This window comes from Ornithorhynchus anatinus, chromosome 12 (assembly GCF_004115215.2).
Source record: "Ornithorhynchus anatinus isolate Pmale09 chromosome 12, mOrnAna1.pri.v4, whole genome shotgun sequence".
NCBI lineage: Eukaryota > Metazoa > Chordata > Mammalia > Monotremata > Ornithorhynchidae > Ornithorhynchus > Ornithorhynchus anatinus.
The window spans coordinates 54,093,748-54,117,224 of NC_041739.1; the positions used below are offsets into that span (position 1 = coordinate 54,093,748).

Sequence of the window (23,477 nt, forward strand, 5' to 3'; positions counted from 1 at the left end):
CCCCCACCCCCACGCACACACACACACACACACACACACACACACATACACAGAGTGATCTCTTCGCCCGCGGATATATAGACAGGCAGGGCCGCACGCACACACAGGCAGGCGGGCAGGCGGGGGTCGGTGGAGGCTCCTCGTGGCCCCGGGAGGAGAGCAGCCCCGCAGCCGGTCCTTCCCGACCCCCGACCCCCGACCCCCGGGCGGAGAGGAGGAGCCGGGAACGGGCAGGGCCAGGGCGGAGCTTGTCGGGGCGGTGCGGGGCGGTGCGGGGCGGCAGGCTGGGGGGCCGCGGGCGGGGGGCCCGGGCCCGGGCGGCGGCGGGTCCTCGGGGGGCGGGGGGCGGCGGGGGGCGGCGGGAGGCCGGCGAGGGTCCCGCGGGGAGGATGGCCGCCGGGGCCATCACCACCCTGCCCGACGCCGCCTCCGCCGCCGCCGCCGCCGCCTCCGGGCCCTTCGCCCCGGGCAGCTTCAAGGAGCCCAAGCGCCTCTACTGCAAGAACGGGGGCTTCTTCCTGCGCATCCAACCCGACGGCAGAGTCGACGGCGTCCGGGAGAAGAGCGACCCGCACAGTGAGTAGCACCCGGACCCTCCCCGCCGGGGAGGAAGGCGACCTCGGGGCGGAGGGAGGGTTGAAACGCGCAGTTCTTCTGTTCGTTTGCTTCCAAGTGGGGCTCGGTCGCAGACCTTTCTAGGCACCGGGCTGAGCGGTGGGATGGAGAAACACCGAGTTATTTGCTTCTCAATGGGCTTCGGTATCGGCCCTGTCTACGCTCCAGGCCCTGGGATGGATAAGCGCCGAGTTATTTGCTTCCAAATGGTCTTCGGTATCAGCCCTTTCTACGCGCCAGGCACTGGGATGGATAAACGCCGAGTTGTTTGCTTCTAAATGGTCTTCGGTATCGGCCCTTTCTAGGCGCCAGGCACCGGGCTAAGCACTGGGATGGATACACGCCGACTTGTTTGCTTCGTGTGCTTCTAAATGATGCTCGATATCGGCCCTTTCTACGCGCCAGGCACGGGGCTAAGCCCCGGGATTGATGCAAGCCAATCAGGCCGGGCACAGTCCTTAGGCCACCCGGGGATCACAGACTTCATCCCCCTTTTACAGACGAGGTAACCGAGGAAGTGAGGAGTGAAAGGACTGGCCCAAGTGGCACTTGTAGGGGCCCAGCAGGCAGGTGGGCAGAGCCTGCGGTGGACCCCGGGTGCTTTTAGCGCCCGGTCCCGTGCCCTAGCCACTAAAGTGTTTCTCTGTCCCTAAAATTGAGCCTTTTAAAGGTCCTAGGTGAGGTTCTCGGTCAAGGGCCCTTTACCAGGAGGACAGGGAGGGAGAAGGACATTTTTATAGAAACGTAAGTGGGTTCCTTCATTGTGGAGAGGCTCCCAAGCCCTGGTTCCTGCCGACTCCGAGGTGGCTGGCAGTCCTGCTTTTCACCCGCTGTGCGTGGCCCAGGGCCGAGGAGATCAAATAAATGACGGTGTTTTGTTAAGCGCTTACTAATTGCCGATCCCAACTAACCTGTCAAGCCGTCCCTATCCTGCCCCGACCTTCTTCACCCTATATTTTTCCTTCAGTCCGGTGGCAGAAAGGATACAAAATCTTCACCCGGTATGCATCCTAGGGGGTCAGGCCAGGGGTCATGCTGGAGGAAATTACACAGAGGAGCCCATAACTTTTCATCAGGGCTTTCAGCTGGGGCCTCTGCCTGATGGGAAGCAGGTTTCACGTGGGTGAAACACTCAATGAAAGACACCTGTTTCAGGAGCTCTTGCGGGCTGTTTATTTCCCCTGTGGGAATGTCATGGAGGGAAGAAGGGGGAAAGGGGCTGGGAGATCTGCAGAGAAATCTATGTTTAAGTTTTGAGAGAGGAAATAGACAGGATTAGAAGCTTCTTTGTTGCTTTCAGAATTACAGTGGGGAGTAGAGAATCAGGAATGGAGGAGGTTCAAAGAGTGAAGGAGTGAAATGATCAATCTATGGCATTTCTTGAATGCATTTTTTTTTTAATGGCATTAAAGTGCTTCCTACATGCTAGGACTGCAAAGCACTGGGGTAGATACTAGATAATCGGGTTGGACACAGTCCATGTCCCATGAGGGGCACACAGTCTTAATCCCCATTTTACAGATGAGGTAACTGAGGTACAGAGAGGTGAAGTGACCTGCTTGAGATCAGACAGGTGATGGAGCTGGGATTAGAACCCAGGTCCTCTGACTCTCAGGCCTCAACTCTTTCCACCAGTGCACACTGCTTCTTGAGTGCTTACTCTGCAGAGCACTCTGTTAAGCACTTGGGAGAGAACAATCGACCAAGTTGACAGGCTACCCGCCTTCAGTAATTTTACAATCAAGTGGAGTTCACAATCCAGTGGGAACTGTTTTCCTCCCCCCAAAACCTGGGGGACATGAGGAGCCAGCTGCGGAGTTGGCATTCTTGACCAGGGCAGTGACTAGAATTAAACTGATCCATGCAGACTGTTTCTCTCCACGGTATTTAGCAAGACCTCTTTATAAAGATGAGACCGATGTTCAGAATAGCAAGCTCATAAATGCCTAGTGCGCACTTGTCGGTTAGATAAATTAGGGTAAGGAGGGTCGGGGTGGGAGAGAAAAAGAGGGAAACGTAGGCCTTGGCAACGAGGCTGAGAGAAATGAAGACATCCTTGCAGGGGGAAAAAAAAATTAAAAGGAACCACAAAGAAATTTAAGTAGGGCAGAGCTGGTGGTAGTCACACAATTTTCCACCCAATTATGGCTTTTATTTCCAAAAGCCTGGAAGAAAACTTTGGGAAAACCTAAATATTAGTTTAGAGTTACCATCCCCTAGTGAGAGGAAAGACACCCTCACGTTGAATTTGGTGCCGCTGACTTTACGTGGGCACTTCTGTTTACCAAATCAAGCTTTCAGTAAGAGCTCTGGTTCTTCAGCTTCAGCTCCAGCCGGGTTCGCAGCCACCAGTCCTCCAGACTGGAGTGAGTCTGTTCTGAGACATGTGGCGGCTGTGATGGTCTCAGTGCTGAACTGCATGGGAAATGAACAGAGTGTCAGCCAGGGTACTAGCTCTCAATAAATAATCATTGATTGATTGGCTGACTCTGAGGTTTCCTGGAGAAGAGGAATTAGCTCCAAGGGAATGCAGAGGAGAGGTGATGTCTGCTTCTTTAAGCGGCATAAGGGGACTAGGCTAGGGCTAGGGGGCTAAGGGGACAGCAGGTCACCAAGCAGTTACCCCAGTAGTTACCCAAAGTCCAACTCTGATTGGCTTTTGGTGCTTTTTTGTTGCAATTCAGCTGGGAATGCAAAGGCAGGCTCGGGGGGTGGGGGGTGAGGAGGTGCCTGTTTGTTGTGAAGGGAGATCATGTCTTGTTGTGGGCCTCCTAATTCTTCCTGAGACCTGGGGTTGGCTGGGCAGGGGTGGGGGATGGAAAGTCCCTAAGTGCTATCTGCCAGTCAGAAAGACCTGCCAACAAAGGGATCAGGGGGGCAGACTCTGGGGCGGGACCAGTGGCCCATGACTAAACGTTAGCTCCTTTTGCACAGCCTGATGCCCATTAATGTATGTGGGCCCCGGGTCCAGGGTGACAGGCCCCGCACATCTGAGTATAAAGGGGAATTTCGCTCTAAGCCATTTCTTTCCAAACCAGCACATCGCCCGGGCCCGGCTCGATCCCCGTGCAGTAAGCCTCCGGACCATTTGCTGCAGTTTCCTCCCAACCCGAGAGAAACCACTTGGTGGGAGGTCACGATTTTGGAGGGGAGCGGACACAGCTACCTCGCCCTCCCGAAACGGCTCCTTCTCTTGGGGAAGCAGGGCCACCGACCGGCTGGTCTCCGCAGAGTGAATGGGTTTTATTTAATGCAAAAATATGACGTTCAAATTACACGCTAAGCGAGGAAGGCTTACTAAAACATTCAAAACAGGGAACATTTGTTTCTAAGCAGCACGTACCACATGTAGCAGAGGGTAGCTAGTACAGTGGATGCCATTTAAATCTTTTTTTCCCCCCTCACTGTAGTAAATTTGCTCCAGACCCTCTTGTTTGGAAACAAATGAAAGTTTAGGGAAGTTAGAAATGGGAGAGCTGTGTTTCTTAAAGGGAACGATTCTTCGTTCACCCGGTTGCTGTTTGGCTCGTGCGGATTTTTGGAGCGTCCCTTTAAAATGTCCTCAAAAACCTCAAATGGGATAGAGGAAATATTGAGTGGAAGACTAAATCCTTGGCCCTTGGCTAAGGGGAATAAAAAACTAAGGCAGATAACTAAATCAATAAATAAAAGTTTTCCCCAACCAAGTTTACTTTTAGTTGCCTGAAAACCTTATTTTTGTGAAGCCAGGCTCACTTAGAGGGGACAGAAAGTTTTGCAGGTGACCAAAGCTGAGTCAGGAAGGTGATTATTCTCTCAAAGAGCATTTTTATGGCCCTTGCCATATTTATAGTCAAGAAAATATCCCAGAGACCTTTCCCACAAAGCATCTCCATCCTCTGTCTCTCCACAGCCCGCCATCCCTTTTTGGGTACCGGGGACTGTTGATTTCAGCACATCTATCTACTTGCAGTGACGAGCAAAGACTCAGCTGTTGTGCCTTTTTCAGGGAGTACCAATTATATCTGTGAGAAGAAACCCTGTGCAGTGAAAAATACCTTGAGGAAAATAAAAATCCAGAATCCCACATAACCTTAGAAATTGGGTGTTCAGTGGAGCAATAAACAGGACACAGCATGCGTCATAGATATCGCCACGCCTCGTGTGCATTGTAAAATGTGTTAGATGCCAAGTGACATCAGCTAAGAAACCGCTATATTCCCTTGTGACACACCCTGAAGTGCTTTTGTTGTGTTTATAAAATGGCCCTTATGCAATTAGATTTGGCCAGTGGTCAAAAGAAGTGGTTTTCAGCATTCCCCTTGAAATAAATGATTTCTTTTTTAAATTGATGCTTATTGTTTGGGGAATTGAATTCCAGAATAAAACATTTCACTGTGCCCCAAACTCCCTTTTCAAGCTGAAAGCTAGATTGTCTCCAGTTTTTGAATCCAATAACTAATTCTCTTACCCCATTTAATAAGCTTCCTCTGCTTCTCAGCTAGGAAGCAAGGGAAAGTATCACAAAGATAAGGCCGCTACAATCATGCCATCGGCACTGTCACCCATCTTTTGCGTCACGATGGTTAAAATCGAGGCTTGGAAGCTAATTACTAGAGAGGGCTGACGACGGCAGGAAAGAAATTTCAATAGTGAGGCAAAGCAGAGCAGGGCACATGCTGGGGGGCAGAGGCAGGCAGAGAGATGGCCCAGCAGACAGGCAATAGCAGGAGGAAAGAAAGTCAAAGAACTCTGACTTTCCAGTGATGGAAATCACAGTCAGGAGGATGGAAAAAAGAAGAAAGAAAATCCTCATCCTTTCCCGAGATCGTTTTCAGATTCCAACTACTTTCCTCCCTAAGGTGCACTATCAGCCAATCCATGGTATCGACTGAGTGCTTAAACTGCATGCAGAGCTCCGTTCACTAAAGTGACAAAGTGATCGTTTTTCATTATGGATATCCTGGAAAGAACAGTGAACCACTCAGAGGATTACCCCAGTGAGTAGACGTTGTGGGGCTCGGAGGAGGAGGCAGTGAATGGATTGTCAATTTGTAGCCCAAAGATAGTTGGTAAGAATGCTTTCCTCCGGCTAGAGGCGACCAAGGAAAGTCTCATTACCACACGTAATTATTGTCCTGCCAAAACTAGAAGCCAAAACTAACGCAGTGAGATATGTGAATGGATTGGCTGTGAGACAACCCTACCGGTGCTAAATCCCTCTGCTCTTAGTTGGCAATCCGAGTCTTGTGGCGTAACAGTTCACATTCTTCCTCCCCAAACCTTTTCCCTACTGAACAAGGGAAAAGAAAGGAACGGAGAAGACGGAACTGTGGTGAGAGGAGAAAGCGATGCGAAAAATATTTTTTGAGGGTTCTTGTCATCACTGATAGTAAGAAGAATTGTGGTCTTTGTTAAGCACTTCCTGGGTACCAATAAGAAGGCTGAGCACTGGGGTAGATGCAAGGTAATGAGGTTGGGCAGAGTCCCTGGGCCACCCAGGGCTCCCGATCTAAGGGGGAGGAATAACAGGTATTTAAACCCCATTTTACAGATGAGCAAGTGAGGCTTGGAGAAATTAAGTGACTTGCCCTAGGTCTCCCAGCAGGGAGCTGGGATGAGAACCCAGGTCACCCGACTCTCGGTCTTGTTGGCAGTACATTGTTGCATCTTGTTCTTGTGAGTTGGAGGAGGTAGGCCATCTGCGATATCTACCGGCAATTTGTTGCTTAAAGGTCACTCATTTTTCAGCTTTCTTTCATCCCCTGTGATAGAGAACCATAGGATAGTGGTGGTGCTGGAGGCTTTGAGACTTTAATAGCAGTAGATGTGCCATTTTAAGCACTTCTTATGTGCCAGACACTGTACTGAGCGCTGGGGAAGATACAAGCTAATCGGGTTGGACACAGCCCTTATTCCCTATTTTCCAGATGGGGAAACTGAAGCCCAGAGAAGTGACGCCACTTGCTGAAGGTCACACAACAGGTGCATGGCAGAGCCGGGATTACAACCCAGGTCCTTTGACTCCCAGACCCATGCTCTTTCCACTAGGCCACGCTGCTGATGATATTGTTTGGGCTCTCGGTGTCCATGAGACAATGCAGGTGGCTCCCTCTTTAGTACTCAGCGACGTCTCTTGGCTGGCCGATCTGCACTTCAAGGATTAGGAATGATTTGTCCCTCTGAGTCACTGGTTTTGTGTTGTGATGTGATGTCTGTGAGGCTGGGTGGGAGTCCGTGCCGAATGGTCAGTTTCAGTACACCCCTTCCCAAACTGAATCATTTTGACGTGGGGGAGGAAAACAACATCTGCGCGGAAGTGGGGAGAGGGAAGAGAAAGGGTTGTAAAGTGGAAAGAAAAGTTGAGGAAAAAAGAGTCATCTGAAAGTGCCCAGTAGGAATGATAAAACTAAACGCCTATTGTCGTCATGAATTTGTGGTCTGATATGGGAACCCAGCCTGGGGTTGCCTTTCCCCTCAGATTTCTCTTCCCTTCTTGTGGGCAGAGAACGTGTCTGCTAATTCTGCTGTATTGTGTTCTCCCAAGCGCTTAGTACAGTGCTGTGCACATAGTAAAGCTCTCACTAAATATCACTGATGTGATTTATTCTCTCCTTCCTCTTCTCAAGGGGCGGGATTTTCACCATTTCCTCACCAGGCTTTCTTTTCCTTTGGACCGTCTCTCTTCATCTTTCTCTGCACCCCTCTCCTGGTCGGGCTTTCCCCGTTGGTGGTTTGTGTTCACTCTGCTGGATCTGTCACCTTTGTTTTTTGAAACAACCGTCAACCGAAGGGGACCAAGGGAGACCATCTGGTCCATTCCTTGAGGATCCCACGAACTTTGGGTACTTCTGTATCAGCTGTATAGAGTACACTGCCTTTAGGCAGAAAATAAGAAGATCAGGATGGCGATGGAGCGTTGGGAAGCATTGCCACAAACAGGAAGTTTGGAATCTATTCATAAAACTTTGCTTTTATGTACCAATCAGTATAAATTTAGTACTTGCTATTGAGCAGAGCACTGCACTACGCACTTTGGAAAATACCATAAAAGTAACGGTGCTTGCCCTTGAGAAGCTTGCGGTCAAATAGGAGAGACCGACCTTCTGTGGTGAAGACATTCTTTGGTTTTTATAGAAATACTCCCCGAGGAAGAGAAAAAGCTAGTTCGGGGTCTGTGTGACAACTGGGCTACCGGTTGAAACCCAACTCAGCCGAGTAGTAAAGACCGTCAGGTCGGTTCGCTGAAATGTGTCTGCCAAGTGGTTCGTGGGCAGACGCAGACCACCGAAAGCACTCTTGGGTTTCTTACAAACAGCAGTGTTGGGCTAGAGGGCTGAACCAACGAGATCTGAGTCACCCCCCCTCAGATCCATACCATCGATGTGGTTTGGGCCCATCTGTGGTCTGTGGCGAGCAGTCCTTCCGGATCTTGGGCCGACAGGGAAGGAATCTGACTGAATGCCACATCGGGGATGGGCTTTTAGACAGGGCTTTAGGGTCAGAGCACATTGGAGCCAGGGAGAGAAAGGGAAAGTAAAAGAAGTTAGTGTGAGCTTTGACTAGGAAGCGGGACTGTGGCTTAATCGCTTCTGCTTGTAATGTCTGCGGTTCTATTCGTAAAATAAAACAATTTTGTGTTTGGCCCAAATCATGTGCCAGTTCTCCCAGAGATTAATGCTGGATCATAGGTTACCACCGGGAAAACCTGCTTTATTCAGAGACATTATTGATTCCCTGAAAAGGCTGGAAGAATCTTTACGGCTACAGTTTTTGAAAAAGGACTTCTGCGACATTAGTGGAAATTTCTTTATTGAATTTTCTCCTTACTTAGCCATGTACCACGCTTCCTGGAAGTTAGGCTTTTTGAGAAGGAAAGAAAGTACTCCACATATACGCTTGACTGATTAGAAAGAAAACATGGTCTTCCACAATGACCTTGATAGGTGAAGAGATTTTAGGTTTCAAGACTGGTACGCATCTTTTGCTGGACAACTTTCTGGACCACTTGCCCTTAAGACAAGCGGGTACCTTCCTATTATCCTTGCTGAGGGTTGGGGGTAGCGAGGGAGGAGTGGGTTGTCGGGGGTTCCGTGACTTGTGGCTGTCGCGGTTGTGATGAGGGTGGTTCCGGTCGCCTGCCTGAGGGTCAAATAGGAGAAGGTTGGGCTGGATCTCATATCGATTCCCTTTAAAAAAAAAAAATTCCACTTGGATTTCATTGAAAGGCCCAATGAAGCACTCTTCCAGCTCACTTGGAGAAAGCAGAAAATTATCCTCTTTGGCCAGTAATAAAAAATATTGTCTGTGGTAGGAACAGCTATCAACTATTCAGTGGGGTAGGGAAAAGGTAAAGTCAAACACAGGGTGTTTGAGGCTGTTTGGGTAAAGGCAGCAGTATTTATTGAAGTTGAATCATTCAGTGGTATTTATTGAGTGCTTACTATGTGCAGAGAACTGCACTAAGCTCTTGGGAGAGTAATAATAATGATGGTATTTATTAAGCGCTTACTGTGTGCCAGGCACTGTAGTAAGTGCAAAAAAGTCACTGCTGGGATTCGAACCCACCGTTTTTTGTTTACAAGACAGGCACTCCGGCCAATTAAGCCACACAACAGAATTAGCAGATTTGTTCCCTGCCCATAACAAGCTTACAGTCTAGAGGGGAAGACAGACATTAATATAAATAAATTGTATTCATTATATAAATTAAAGATATGTGCATAATTTCTGTCGAGAAGCAAAACAAGTGAGACACTACTTATGTAAGAAGAAACACAAAATCCCAAAGTTGAATACATCCTTTTAATAATAAAAATAATAATTGTGGTATTTGTAAAGTGCTTCCTCTGTGTCAAGTAATGTACTAAGCACTGGGATAGATAGAAGATCATCAGGTATCCATATGGGGCTCACAAGAACGATACAAGGAAATTGCTGATTGAGTGCCTTAAAGCAGTGGTCTGGCGTTTCTGCTTGATGCGAGGAGGAATGCGCAGCCACTCGAAGTTTTTGAAGAGTGGAGAGATGTGCACAGAGTGATGTTGAGGAAAATGAAGCAGCAGAGTAAAATATGGACTGAAGAGTGGACATCCTGGAAACAGGAATGTGTGCAAGTGGCTGTTTAAGGCAGTTGAGTCAGGATGTGGCAAGTGCTTGAACCAGCATCACCTGATGGCAGTCTATTTGGAGAGGAATAATAATAATTATAATGGTATTAAGCGCTTACTAGGTTCCAAACACTGTTCTATGTACTGGGGTGTTTACAAGGTTATCAGTTTGGGCACAGTCCCTGTCCCCTATGGAGCTTGCAGTCTAGGTAGGAAGGAGTAGAATTTAATCCCCATTTTTACAGATGAGGTAACTGAGGCATGGAGGAGTGAAGTGATTTGCCCAAGGTTACACAGCAGATGAGCAGTGGAGCCCGAATTAGAATTCAGGACCTCTGACTCCCAAGCCCGTGCTCTTTTACGAGGCCATGCTGCTTCTCAGGAGGAAGAGGCAGATTCCGGAGATGTTACGGAGGAAGAACTGATAGTATTTGGTGATTTATCAAAGGAGAGAGAGAGAGGAATGAAGGATCATGCCAAGGTTACGGACTTGAGTGTCAGGGATGATTGTGGTGCCAGAAAAGATTGAGGAGGGAAGGTGAGATGCTCAGTTTTGGACAAGTTGAGTTTGTGGTGCCAGTGGGACGTTCATGTAGAGATGTCCTGGATTCCTGTGCTGTATCCACTAGACCATGCTGCTTCTCAAAAGAGTTTGAGGTCTTCCTGTCATTTGCTTGGGACACCAAATCTCAAGGGTGCCAAACAGCACTTTAACATGTGAAAAGACGGTTTTTTTTGTTTTGTTGTTGTTTGTTTCATTGTTAAAGGGACTAGTCCCCAGGATCTGCCTAGGAACGAGTTGCCAGTGGAATCTGATTCCCGGACATGCCTGGTCAGGCAGTCCTTCCAGCCTGCTGCAAAAGGGGCAAAACCTGTGGAGGCTCCTGATGTTTTCTGCCCCTTTCCCCCCCTCCCTGTGGTAGGAAGTGATGCTATAAAGAGAAGCCCCTGCTCCCCTATGAGGCCCTCCTCCTCCCAGGACCGAGTGGGTCGGGCGGGAACGACAGCTCAGAGGGGCTCACTCCGCCATCACGCGGGCCGCGCAAGGGCCACAGGAGAAAGGTTTTCTCCCGTGTCCTCGTCAGGAGTTTTGGAGATGGGCCTTGGGGTCTTGGCGGGAACTTGGGTTTTCCGCCGTGGAGGCTATACAAATGCTAGTTCCTGATTGAGGGGTGTGCTGCTCCGTTTTTTTGTTTTGTTTTGTTTTTCATGAGAACATGTAAAATCTCTCTTCTCCACCGCTGTGGAAAAGTGGTGTCCATTCCAATAAAACAACTATGTGGGAATGAAAAGTTTCATGGGTCCCCTGCTCCACCTCCTGTTCCCCTGGCCCCTCCTCCCTTCCTTCCCCATTCCCTCAGCTCCCCGAGGCACACATAGGCAGTTCTGTTCTCCGTTTCAGCTTGCCTGGATCGCGGGACCCTGGTCAATGGACGGGAATGCAGGGCGGTCTGTTGGAAGGCCAGCTAATTGGTATGCTGGCCGTGAGGAAGTGGCCTGTAAATGGCTTGACCAGATCGGGGTTACTGTCTCCCCTGGGCACTTAATTTTGAGGAAAACCTCAGCCTTTCATAAATCATCCGATCTGGGCGTCTAAAGTGAGGGAGAATAGCTCCTCAAAGGATGCAGTCATGAGACTGCGAATCTCCTGGGAACGCCGAGCGGCTTCTCTTAAGTGCCTCTTTGTAGCCATGTGGGCGTTCATTTGGCAGTGCACCTTGAAGGAAGTGGCCCTCTTTCCTTGATGCTCAGGAGGGGGCAGGAGGATGGTGAACGGGGAGCAAAGTTGTGTAAACAGTGGCTGAGATGTCCCCTCCCCCCTCTGCGAGAAATAGGCTCATCGAGAAGAGGAGGCTGTGCTCAGATGCCGGGGCCTTTCCCAGCGCCCCACCGGAGCGGGTGATGGGGAGGTGAAGCTGACGGTATAGGGTCCTATTGTTCTACCATTCGGATCAAGTTGAAATGAGTCCTTGTTTTTCAGACCATGAAGTTCAGCCAGGGCAAGGTCAAGGAAATGGTGAAACCCATAGGATGCAAGAAAACCTGTGACTTTTGCCTGATCTTTCCTTCTTTCCTTCCCTTCCCAGCTCTCCGTTTACTCTCCGTCTGCCACATCCATTTCTGTCAGGCCAAACTCCAGTGGGATCCCTCGGGGGTGCAATGCCCAGCCAGCAGTGTGCATGCTGGGAAATTGCCTGGCACGTCAACTGGCCCCGGTCTGGGACTGCCTGTTTTTTGGATCTTGGTTTTGCTGCCGTCTTGTTTCGGTATGGGAGTTGGCCCCCCCGGGAGTGAGCTCCGGCTCTGACGCACTTTGATCTGGGTGACGACCGGGAGCGAAATGATTTCCGTCCCGGGATTGCGGGTGATGCGCCGGGTCACGGCGGCCAGCGTGCCCCGCTCTGGCATCGCCAGGGGACTGCTGCTCGCTTCGGCCGTGGTGGCATCCCTCTTGGGTGAGAGATTAACCTTAATGACTAGAGGCTCAAGGCGCCTACTGGAGCTTGCTTATTGCTTACTTGTCTTCCCCCACCTTGAGCTGCAGTGGCATCAGTGGAAGGGTCAGGATGGTGACAAGGTGTAATCGTGAGGCCAAAGGCCCAGAGGTTTCAGCTTTGGCCCCCGGCCTTCTCTGTGGCTTTGGATTAGTTTGTCTATTTCCTGCAGATCCATCTCTTTCCCTCACAGTTGGTCGTGGCAGACATTTTGGATTTCCATCCCCTTTCAATTCTCTTCCAGTCCAATCAATCAGTCAATCAGTGATGCTCTTCACTGATCGCATACTGTGTGCAGCAGATTGTACGGAGTCCTTGGGAAAGTACAGTACAATAGAGAGTTGGTAGATATGATCCCTATCCACAATAAGCTTACAGTTTAGAGGGGAAGAAAGACAGTCAAATAAATTGTCTTTCTTCCCCTCTAAACTGTAAGCTCATTGTGGACCGGGACAGGGAAAGGAGGGAGGAGGGGCCGGGGGGACGGGAGGTGGAGCAGGGGACCCATGAAACTTTTCACTCCCACATAGTTGTTTTATTGGAATGGACACCACTTTTCCACAGTGGTGGAGGAGAAGAGAGATTTCACGTGTTCTTATGAAAAACAAAACATAAAAACGGAGCAGCATGTCCCTCAATCAGGGACTAGCATTTCTACAGCCTCCAGGGTGGAAAACCCAAGGGCTTCGGCAGGGAAGGCTTCTTGGAGGAGATGAGTTTTTAGGAGGGCTTTGAAGCCTTAAAGCCGATGGGGGAGGAGTTTCTGTTTGATGTGGAGGTGGAAGGGCAGCTACTAGAAGTTCTTGAGAAATGGGGAGACATGGACTGAACTTTTTTTAGAAAAATGATACACAGAACCAAGGGAAGTACAGCCTGGAATGGGAAGAGACAGGAGGTAGGGAAGTCAGCAAGGAGGCTGATGAAGTAACCAAGGTGGGGAATTATAAATTCTTGAATCGGCATGATAGTTATTTGGATGGAGGGGAAAGGGAAGATTCTAGAGAGGTTGTGAAGGTAGAAACGACATGATTTGGCCACAGATGGAATGTTTAGGATGAATGCAAGATGAGTCGAGGAAAATACCAAGGTTACGGGCTTGTGAGATCGGGAGGACAGTGGTATTGTCTACAGCGATAGGAAAGTCAGGGAGCGGACAGGATTTGGGTAGGATGATAAGGAGTTCTGTTTTGGACATGCTTAGTTTGAAGTGTTGGTGGGACATCTAAGTAGAAATGTATTGAAGGCAGGAGGAAATGCGAGTCCCTAGAGAAGGAGGGACATCAGGGCTGGAGAGGTAAATTTAGGAATCAACCATGTAGAGATGGTAGTTAAAGCCACGGGAGAGATCGAGTTCTCCAGGGGAGTGGATATCAGTGGAGACTAGAAGGGGACCCAGAACTGAGCCAGGAAGGACCTCTATAGTTAAGGGTCACTGCATTCACTCCCTGCAGGGAAGTCATTGCCCTGGGAGACCCCAGCCCTATCAGATGTGACTATGCTAAGAAAGCGCCTCAGAGATTGTGATTATCCCACAGAAGCCAGAAGGCTAACTCTCAGTATGATGGGTTGCTAGGAAAGTGTTTTTGCGAGGAAATACACTGCAAATATATGACAGGCTCACCTCCAACTTATTTGGATGATGATGAGAACTTTTATTCCAATTTCCACTTTCCCAAAGTGCAGTGAGCTCATGACAGGGATAGGGTTAGTGGCCTGCCTTTTGGCAAGCAGTTTGACTTTTTCTTCATCCTTCATATATCAGGTCTAAATTTCTCTTCGGTTTGGTACAAGAGATAGGGTATTTTATTTTCCTCCTCTGTCACTATTTTGAAAATTTTTATGAATCAGTGGTGTTACTGAATGCTTTTGCCATATGCCAAGCACTGTACTAGTCTTATAGACTGTGAGCCCATTGTTGGGTAGGGATTGTCTCTAACTGTTGATGAATTGTACCTTCCAAGCGCTTAGTACAGTGCTCTGCACACAGTAAGCGCTCAGTAAATATGATTGAATGAATAAATACTAGGCTCTAGGGAGAGAATAGTAGTGTTGGTAAGCATATGCTTGCTCACAAGGAGCTCACAATGTAGAGGTTCATGGGTAGTGTTTGCTTATAAGATCGTTTTGGGGATCCTTTTAAAATATCCTTTATCTTAAAATAAAATTATGTTTCCTCCTGTGTGATAAAAGTGCCTTTCTGTTGTCCCATTTGTTTATTATGAGTGTGACAGGATAGGCTGTGCTTTAATGGGAAGAGTTCCAGGGAGAAACAGAAATCCCTGAGAGGCAACAGAAAGCTGCAGAGGACCTGAGCTGAAACAAACAGGGTACTTAGTGTTTAATAAAATATGCAGTGCCTGGTGTGAGTTCAGGGGAAGTACCTGACAAGTTACTGGGAATTGAGTGAAATAAGTTCAGGTTAGTGATGGAGGAAAGATACCTATTAAGGTACCTGTTAACATAGGGAAGAGCTAAAAGTGCTTAAAGCTTTAAATTGGGCAGTCAATGTTACTTGTGCTCAGAAAAGTTTTATACAGGAGGTGTTTCTTTTTAATGATATTTATTAAGCACTTACTGTGTGCCAGGCACTGTATTAAGCACTGGGGTATATACAGGGTAATCAGGCTGGTCATAGTTATGTCCGTCCTGGGGTTCACAGTCTTAAAAAAATCCCAGTTTTACCGATGAGGGAACCTGAGGCACCTGCCCAAGGTTGCACAGCAGTCGTGGTGGAGCTGGAACTTGGAACCCAGGACCTCTGACTCCCAGGCCTCTGCTCTTTCCACCAGGCCATACACGCAATCCTATGAGCAACCGAATCCTCCAAAGACGGTGAGACCAGTATGCGCAGGATGGAAAGAAGCCGCCTCATTTTGGAAATAGCTTTCGTCCCTCCGAACCTTCAGAACAGGAACTTCTAACCCACTAACCCAGAGTGACTGTTTACCAGTGAGATGGACGATCAATCTCTGAAGTTCAGGGAAGATATTGGGAAGAAGGTCGTGCCTATCAACTCTGTTATTTTGTACCCAGCCCATAGAACGGTGCTCGGCACATGGTAGGTGTTTAGCAAATACCATCATTGTTGTTATTACTACTCTCCCAAATGCTTAGTTCAGTGCGTTGCACACAGTAAGTGCTCAATAAATACCATCGATTGACTGAAACTTTCCCAACCTCCCTAGTGGTGCTAAAGAGGGTGAATCAAGTTGACTGTTCTGATATTCGAGTTTCATTAGTGATCGCAGTGGAATCGGAATAAAAAGTATGAGCAGACTGGGCAGACAGGAAGAAAGAACACTAGAACTGGATTTAAGCCAAACCATTAAAATAAAGTTACTCTATGAGGAAATAATCATATGCAATGCCTTTGGCAGGGGCTAGATAGCCAGAAATGGGGGCTGTGGGTCATAAGGGAAAACAGGACAGTACAGAAGGCATAAGAAACATTTACAACCCCTGCCATCCAAGAAAAGCCCAAGATTTTGGGGGAAAATAACTTCTTTCCTAAAAGATGAAGGTTAAGAGAAGGCTTACCTAATAGTGCTGTTCAGAATAATGACAGTATTGAAGTAGAAAAAATAGGGAAGGCCAGGAGACTTTGGGAAGGCCAAGAAGAGTTTGAAGAGTCTTAATGACTAATTAAAATGGTTTTTGTTAAAGATTGAATGTCAAAAATGTTCATATTTATTAAAGTGTGAAGGTGTTTTGGATAATATGAGTTTTGCTCCTTTTCTCTGCCTCATTTTATAAGGTCTCAGTTCTGGGGAGTGAAATGTCTGTCCATTCCACTGAAGATCTTCCTCAGGTTTTTTGGTCTGGAATATAGTTCCCTCCAACCCTTCTCTACCCAGGGTGGGTGATACCCTTCTCCTCTCTCAGTTCCAACCCTGCCATCGGCTCATGGCGCTTTTCAGCCGAACAGAGAAACTGCTCAATAGATCAGCTGACTAGAGGGAACTTTGGTCCAGCAAAGTCAAACAAACAAACAAACAAACAAAAAAACCACAATGGCAGAGTGGAAGGGGAAACTTCCCTCATGTATTTTCACCCCTGTATTACGTGTTATCTACGTGTTCTTCAGTAAGGACATTTTTCACTGCCGTTGCTCTTAGCAGGCAGCAGGAAGAGGAAAAATTAAGGAAAATCGCCCCTGGGAAATTGAGGGTTGACTACTTTAAGCAAAGGGAAAGCCATTTAAAGGGACAACCGCCCAATTGTTGTTGTTGTTTTGCTGGACTCTGTTATGACGTACTGTACCTGAAAGAAGATCATGAAGATTGAGAATCTGTCGAATTGTCTTTGCCGAGTTTCCATAACTCTGCACAATGAAAAACAAGCACTTCAAATATGAAGTGGCTCTTAAATTAAGAAATCAGACAGGCTCCACTTGAATAATGATACAATGGAATTTGAAACTAGATGATATTCCCTTACTGGCTTAAATTATTGGCTGGGTTTACGGTATCCATGTCTCAATAAAAGCTAGCACATTTAAAAGCATTTTTTTTCTTAAAAGTGAAATATTTCTTTTTGGCCCAGTCTTTCCCTTTTCTACTAACTTGGTATGCAGGTTATTGTGCAGATTTCAGATGCTAATTCTCCAAGCCAGAGAGCAGCTCTAAAGTACTGTAGTTAAGATGGCTAACTGTATTTTTTTGATGTGTCCTTTTCAACAACATGAAATGTGAAACAGAATGCATTCTTGAGGCCCTGCACTGACCTTATGACTCTTGTGAGTTAGAGCCAGGTTTTGAGGATGATCACTTCTTGTCGCACTACGCCAGGCGACATTGGACATTTGAACACCAAAAGGCGAGGAGCTAAAGCCATCGAAAGCCAGGGTCGGGTAGCCAGTCCGTCGACCCCTGATTGGCCTGAGCAGGAAATTCTCCTCTTAGAGTTTTTTGAGGTGGTGAGGTGGGGGTGGAGGGTTTATAGTGGTAGTGATAGAGCAATAGGACTCGTGATCACATGTTGCTCCAGAGTCGTCATTTCCCGCCCCAATCCTGCAATTTAGATCTCCTGCTGGATTCTATGATGTCTCAGATTTCAGCAATTGTATTGATTGCCCAAACTTTTTGTTTATGGTATTTGTCAAGTGCTTATTAATTTGCCAGACACTGTACTAAGCTCTGGGATAGATACCAGATAAAAGGGTTGGACACAGTCCCTGTCCCACATGGGGTTCACAGTCTTAACCCCCAGTTTACCAATGAAGTAACTGAGGCCCAGATAAGGGAATTGACTTGCCCAAAGTCATACAGCAGGCCAGGGGCTGAGCCAAGATTAGAGCTCTGACTCCCAGGCCTGTGCTCTTTCCACTAGGCCATGCTGCTTCTCAGACTTCTGCATTGGCATGGGTTGTAGCTCATTAGGACTGTCCCTCCCCTTTCTCTCTTTGTCCATCTGGCCCCTTGGCTAATCCTGCAGAAGCAGAGGTGCCCTCAAGGCGGGATTATCTTTGGGGCAACTGTACTGGGCCCCAATGGATGGTCAGTGCAGGAGTGTGCCGCTGTGGGCTGGCTCGGCAGGGCCCGTCCAAGTAGCTCATGGAAGTTCCTTCCCTGTACCGTGCTGCCAGACCTGAATCCGTGGCAAGGAGCCAGGTAGGAGGGCAGAGTGGGTGAATTACTGAACTCAGTGCCTCGTCTACACTGTGAACCCCATGTGCATCAGGTACTGCGCCTAACTTGAATCTACCCGATCACTTGGCACATAGTAAATGCGTAATACCATAATTATTATTAAGTAGAGGAACCTTCGCTCCTCAAACTCTCATTCTCCCCCCTCCTTCTCCACCCCTCTCCGAGGGCCCTTTGGAGTTTCGCATTCCGGCCCGGACGGGCCCTCTCCCCGGGCCTGGACGCCACCCCTCAGATCGGCCCAGAGGGCTGCGGCCCAGCGGGGGCGGGCTGGGTGAGGCAGTAAGGAACTGTCTGGTGGCTGCCACTGTTTGCCCTATACTCCAGGAAGCTCCAGCCTGTGTCTCGGCCAGAGTAAATACTTCCGTTCTGAGAGATGCAAGTAATAATCCCGGCCGGGTAGACGTGGGAAGAGCGGGAAGTGCCGTAATCGATCATAATTTTTTTTTTTTTTATGGACGGCAATTACCGGTGGCAGCTACTTCTTGGCATAATTCAGTAGGAATTTTTTAGGAAAAAAAAAACCTTCACAAAAATACCAGGCATACTGAAATGGCATAGCTGAGAAGGGAGGGAAATCTTAGGAAGAGATATTTTGGGGAAGTTTGGGGATAAATTTCATTTTAGCTGAATGTCTCAGAACTCTTTACTAAGGTTTAAAGGTGTTTCGATACCTTAGGATCTTTTTTCACCATTTTACAGATGCATTTTGATAATAGCTTTCCATTGTTTGGGAAGATACCTATTTATCCACTGAAAAGAAGGATGAGAAAGCCAAGCATTTAGTTATAAGTGCAGGGATAGTTGTAAATGTGGCTTTTGCTAAGCACTTACTATGTGCTAAGTGCTATACTAACTGCTGGGGTAGATACAAGACGATCAGGTCCCACCTGGGGCTCAGTAGGAGTAAGACAGGTATTGAATCCCCATTTTACAGATGAAGGAACCAAAACACAGAAAAGTTAAGTGACTTGTCCAAGGTCACACAGCAGGTACGTGGCAGAGGTGGGATTAGCACTCAGGTCCTCCGATACCCAGGCTCATGCTCTTTTCCTTAGGCCATACCGCTTCCCCTGGGTTGCATTTTCTTCTGCAGACGATCCCTTTGAGCATCTAGCCAAACTCGAAAGCCTCCCTTTCTGAGTGTGACCTCCCACCCCCATTAAGACCCTTGGAAGAAGGCATCAATCATATCTTCTGCAACAAGTAAATATTTCAAGCACTTACGTACAGTGCCGTGTACACCGTGGCATCTCTGGAATTATTGCCTGCTTGCTCCCTCCTTTAACACTCCCCTCCCCCAGTAAAGTAGTAGTAGGAATAGTATTTATTAAGCAGAATAGTATTTATTAAGCACTTACTGGCTGCAGTGCACTGTGCCAAATGCTGAGAGACTACATAGGTGGGAGTTGGACATGGTCCCTGTGCCTCCGGAGGCTCACACTTCCTGTCTCTTCTCTTCCCCATTCCGGGCTCTTTTTCTTTCCCCACATCCTTCACGAGCCTTCTTTTGCCCTCTTCCCCCCCCGGTATTTGGGCATACACCAAAGCCATTCCAGTCTTAGGGTGCAGCTTTGGGAAGCACTGTGACGGTGGCACCGTCCCGGGAGTGTTCAGTGGCAGAGCCCCCGGTGCCTTCTGGAAGGTGTGCGTGGGAGCTGATTGGATGTGGCTGGAACATGAAATGAGTCCTCTTTTCCATCGGGGGCTTGGTTGGCCCTTCCCTTGTTCCCGGTGTGAATGCCTACTCTCCCTGGCCGTGCTATATTCAGAATGAAATCTGGGAACCAGGCAGAATAGGGTGTCAGACTTTCCATGCTTCTCCAAATTGTTCCAAAGTACATTTGTACTTTTCTCTTTTTACAGCCGCCTTGGCTAAGAGTTGTATTTTGAGTTCAGGATTAGGAGGTCTGTATCGCCACTAGATTACCTCCACCTTTTGCTCCCCTCTATACCTCTGAGAGCTGAATCTCGTTTAGTCGCCTATGAGACGTTTGAACTGAAATGGCCCTCTTCCCCTGCTTGCATCCAGATCATTATTTACTGGTGATTAATGCCCGTCTCCCCCTGTAGACTGTATGCTCTTTATGGGCCGGGAGCGTGTCTACCAACTCTGTCGTACTGTACTCTCCTAAGCGCTTAGTACAGTACTCTACACATAGAAAGTGCTCAATAAGTTCCACTGATGATGATGATGATTGATCGAGGTAGAAAAAATACGAATCGGGATTCAGCAATCATTTGAACCGCTGTTTGATGGAGAGAGAAAAACACAAATCTGAGTTCGGGCACCCTCAGAACTGCCCTTTTCCCCCACTGTCCTTTTTACTGCTGCCAAAAGACTTGAGGCTTCAATGTAAAGAAGGAAGTGTTGGATGGGCACTGTGAGGTCTGAATAAGTACTTAATAAATACGATTGATTGAAACCTCAATTGCACTCCAAGCAGTAAGCGGTCCTTGGAAAGAGCGAGGCGGGAACTGAGGGAAGAAGACATATTCTGATTCTCCTGCTAAGAATGCTGGGCAAAGAGAGCCGGTCATGAATAGCTGCTCCCCCAGAATTCAGAATCAATTAAGCAATCAGTGGTGCTTATTGAGTGCTTACTGGGTGTAGAGCACTCTACTAAGCATGTGGGAAAGTATAATCTAATAGAGTTGGTAAATTACCGTCTACAGGAAGAGACAGGCAATTAAATTACAGATAGAAATAGTAGAGTGTAAGGATATGTATGTAAGTGCTGTGGGACAGGGATGAGTATCAAAATGCCTAAGGGTTCAGAGCCAAGTGTGTAGTCAACTGAGGGAAAAGCGGATAGGGGAAATGAGGGCTTAATCAGGGAAGGCCTCTTGGAAGAGATGTGATTTTAGCAGGGTTTGGAAAGTGGGGAGAATGGTAAAATGAATTTGAATGTCAGATTCAGATGTTCAAATGTCAGAACGTGGGAGAGAATTCCAGGCCAGAGGGAAGATGTGGGCCAGGGGTCAGTGGCGAGGTCGATGAGATTGAGGTACAGAGAGTAGGTGGGCATTAGAGGAGCGGACTGGGTGATAGTAGGAGATCAGCAAGGTAAGGTAGATGGTGAAGAGCTGATTGAGTGCCTTAAAGCTGATGGTGAGGCATTTCTATTTGATGCGGAGGTGGATGGGCAACCAGTGGAAGTCAAATGGATCCTTCGGATGGATCCAAGGAGCTGTTTCACATTTCTCCAGATTACGTTCATCTGCCCTTTGGTTTGACTGATCGTTCCATTTCCCGGAGAACTTGGAAAATTCTTACTCTGAACTGTCTGGAAATTTTATAACATTTCATCAGTATGATGGGGTGTGAGATTTCAATATAGAAGATGATCCATTTAGCACAATAGTGGCTGAATATGCCCCTAAGTATATTTGCATGTGGCAGACGATATTTATCTGGGCAGGGTGGATCCTGTCCAAATAGCAAGTCGTCAAATCCCGATCCTGATTCCTTGAGGGGGTGGAAATCTTTCCTTTCATTATGATATTGCGTGGACTCGTTACACACTCCATATATGCATTTATTTCACATCTTATGCATTTTTACAGACAGAACATTTTGGCTTGATTGCCTTTTTTTTTTTTAAACAAAGGCCGCTTTCTTGGTTTCTATTTGCTTTATTAACAAATGTTGTTGTCGTTATCATCATCATCATCATCATTATTACTATATTTGTTAAGCACCTACTATGTGTCAAGCACCATTCTAAGAACTGGGGTGGATACAAGATAGGTTGGACAGGGTCCCCGTCCCAACTGGGGCTCATAGTCTGGTGGGAGAGCAGGCAATGAATCCCCATTTTTCAAATGAAGGAATCCGAGGCCCAGAGCAGCTAAGTGACTTGTCCAAGGTCACAAAGCAGGCACTTGAAAGAGCCTGGATTAGAACTCAGGTCCTCTGACTCCCAGGCCTGGGTTCTTTTCACCAGGTCATGCTATAATTCCAAGAAGAGTAAGAAGAACTCAGCGATTTATCGACTGCCTTGCAAAATCTCCGAATGGAATTGTGTTTGTCATAGGGGCTGGACACTGTATATCCCCTTGTCTTCTGGCCAAGCTCCTGGGAATGATACCTGTTCTTTTCACCGTTTCCCGTAACCCGCCTGGCTGCAAGGGAAGTCTTAAAACTGTAGCCGCTGCCCCCTGCACATTGTTCCGATTCAGGCCCCTCCAGGCCAGATCTGATGTGTTTTCCATCCAGTTCCTAAAATAGCTGCATTCCACGGCACCCGTAATCCCAGCCACGTTTATGGTTCACACTTCTTTATGACCTTTTCTGAATAGCTCAGAGCCTTCCCCTCTGCCCCCTCCTGGAATTTGGCTGTGCCCCTCATCTTTTAATCAGTCGTATTTATTGAGTGGTTACTGTGGGCGGAGCAGTGTACTAAGTGCTGGGTAGAGCACAGTACAACAGAGTTGGTAGACACTTTCCCTGTCCCCGACTCCGTGAGCTAACGGTCTAGAAGGGGAAGCAGACATGAATAAAAGCAAATAAATTATGGCTGTATACGCAGGTACTGCGGGGCTGAGGGTGGGGTGCCCTTGCCTCTTGGCAAAAGTGGCCCCAGGGCTCAGCTGGCCTCATCAAGAGGGGTGACCTGCTGGCTTCTAATGAAGTGAGTGGAAGGGAGTCAGGACAAGTCGGGGGGTTGGGGGCGGGGGAGTAAGTTTGGAGGGAAGCGGAGTCCCGACTGGGAGAGGGAGGCTGGTGTCGGAAAGGCCTCCAGGCGCCGAACAAATGACCGTCTGTCTGCTGTTGCAAATATTTTCACCTTGGGTCTGACCGCCCCCTGACTTTTTCCCCCGAGGCCCTCCCACATTTTGCTTTCCCATTTCCCTCCCCGTGCCTTTGATGGCTGGTTTGCAGATCACACCAAAAAGCTGTTTTCCACCCGGGCTGCTGAGGTAAACACAAAAGATGCCTGTGGCTCTCGGCATCTCTCCTGGCGAAATGGCTCTTCATTGTTGGAATTCATCCCCCGAAGCCTGATCCTCCCGGGTGCTGGGCCTGGCGTGAAGACCTGAAGAGTCCCTTGGCCTATTAGGCATCAAGGGTGAGCGGGGATTTGCTCCCCCCTCTGCCTCCCCAGGGGCTGCTCTATTGCAGCCCCTCTACTCTTGCCTTGAACATCACTGGGAGCAGCGGTGGCCCTGGCTGGAGCAGAGGAGGACCCAGCAGGCATGGAGGCGGGGGTTTCCGATGACCGCTCCGTGGACCCCTCTTGGAATAACGGTGGTATTTGTCAGACGCTTCTCATGTGCCAACCGTTGAACTGAGTGCTGGAGGAGACGCAAGCTGATCTGGTTGAACTCAGTCCCTATCCCACAGGAGGCTCCCGAGCAGTGGGAATGCCCGGCTCGGGAGCTGGCCGTAGTCACTGTGGATGTCCAACCACAGAAAGACTTCTCTCTCTCTCTCTCTCTCTCTCTCTCTCTCTCTCTCTCTCTCGCTGCGCGTAGGACTCTCTTGGACATAAAAAGGCTCCAATCCGTCAGTCAGTGATATTAAGCGAGTGCCGACTCTGCGCAGAGCGCTGTACTAAGTGCTCCGGACCCCCTCCTGTTCACCAGGTGAGGTGGCCCCTCCTGAGTTGGAAGCAGAGAGTGGCCGTGGC

At 48.3% G+C, this 23,477-nt stretch overlaps 1 protein-coding gene across 1 annotated transcript in view; it reads left to right on the forward strand.

Annotated features, from left to right (window-relative positions):
* Window positions 1-379: 379 nt before the first annotated feature.
* FGF2 (fibroblast growth factor 2) overlaps window positions 380-23,477 on the forward strand; it is a 48,659-nt gene continuing 25,561 nt past the window's right edge. Inside the window, exon 1 of the mRNA XM_029076753.2 lies at window positions 380-576. Within this exon, the coding sequence (XP_028932586.1) occupies window positions 390-576 (187 nt within the window). The 5' untranslated portion in view covers window positions 380-389. The remainder of the gene's footprint in view (window positions 577-23,477) is intronic.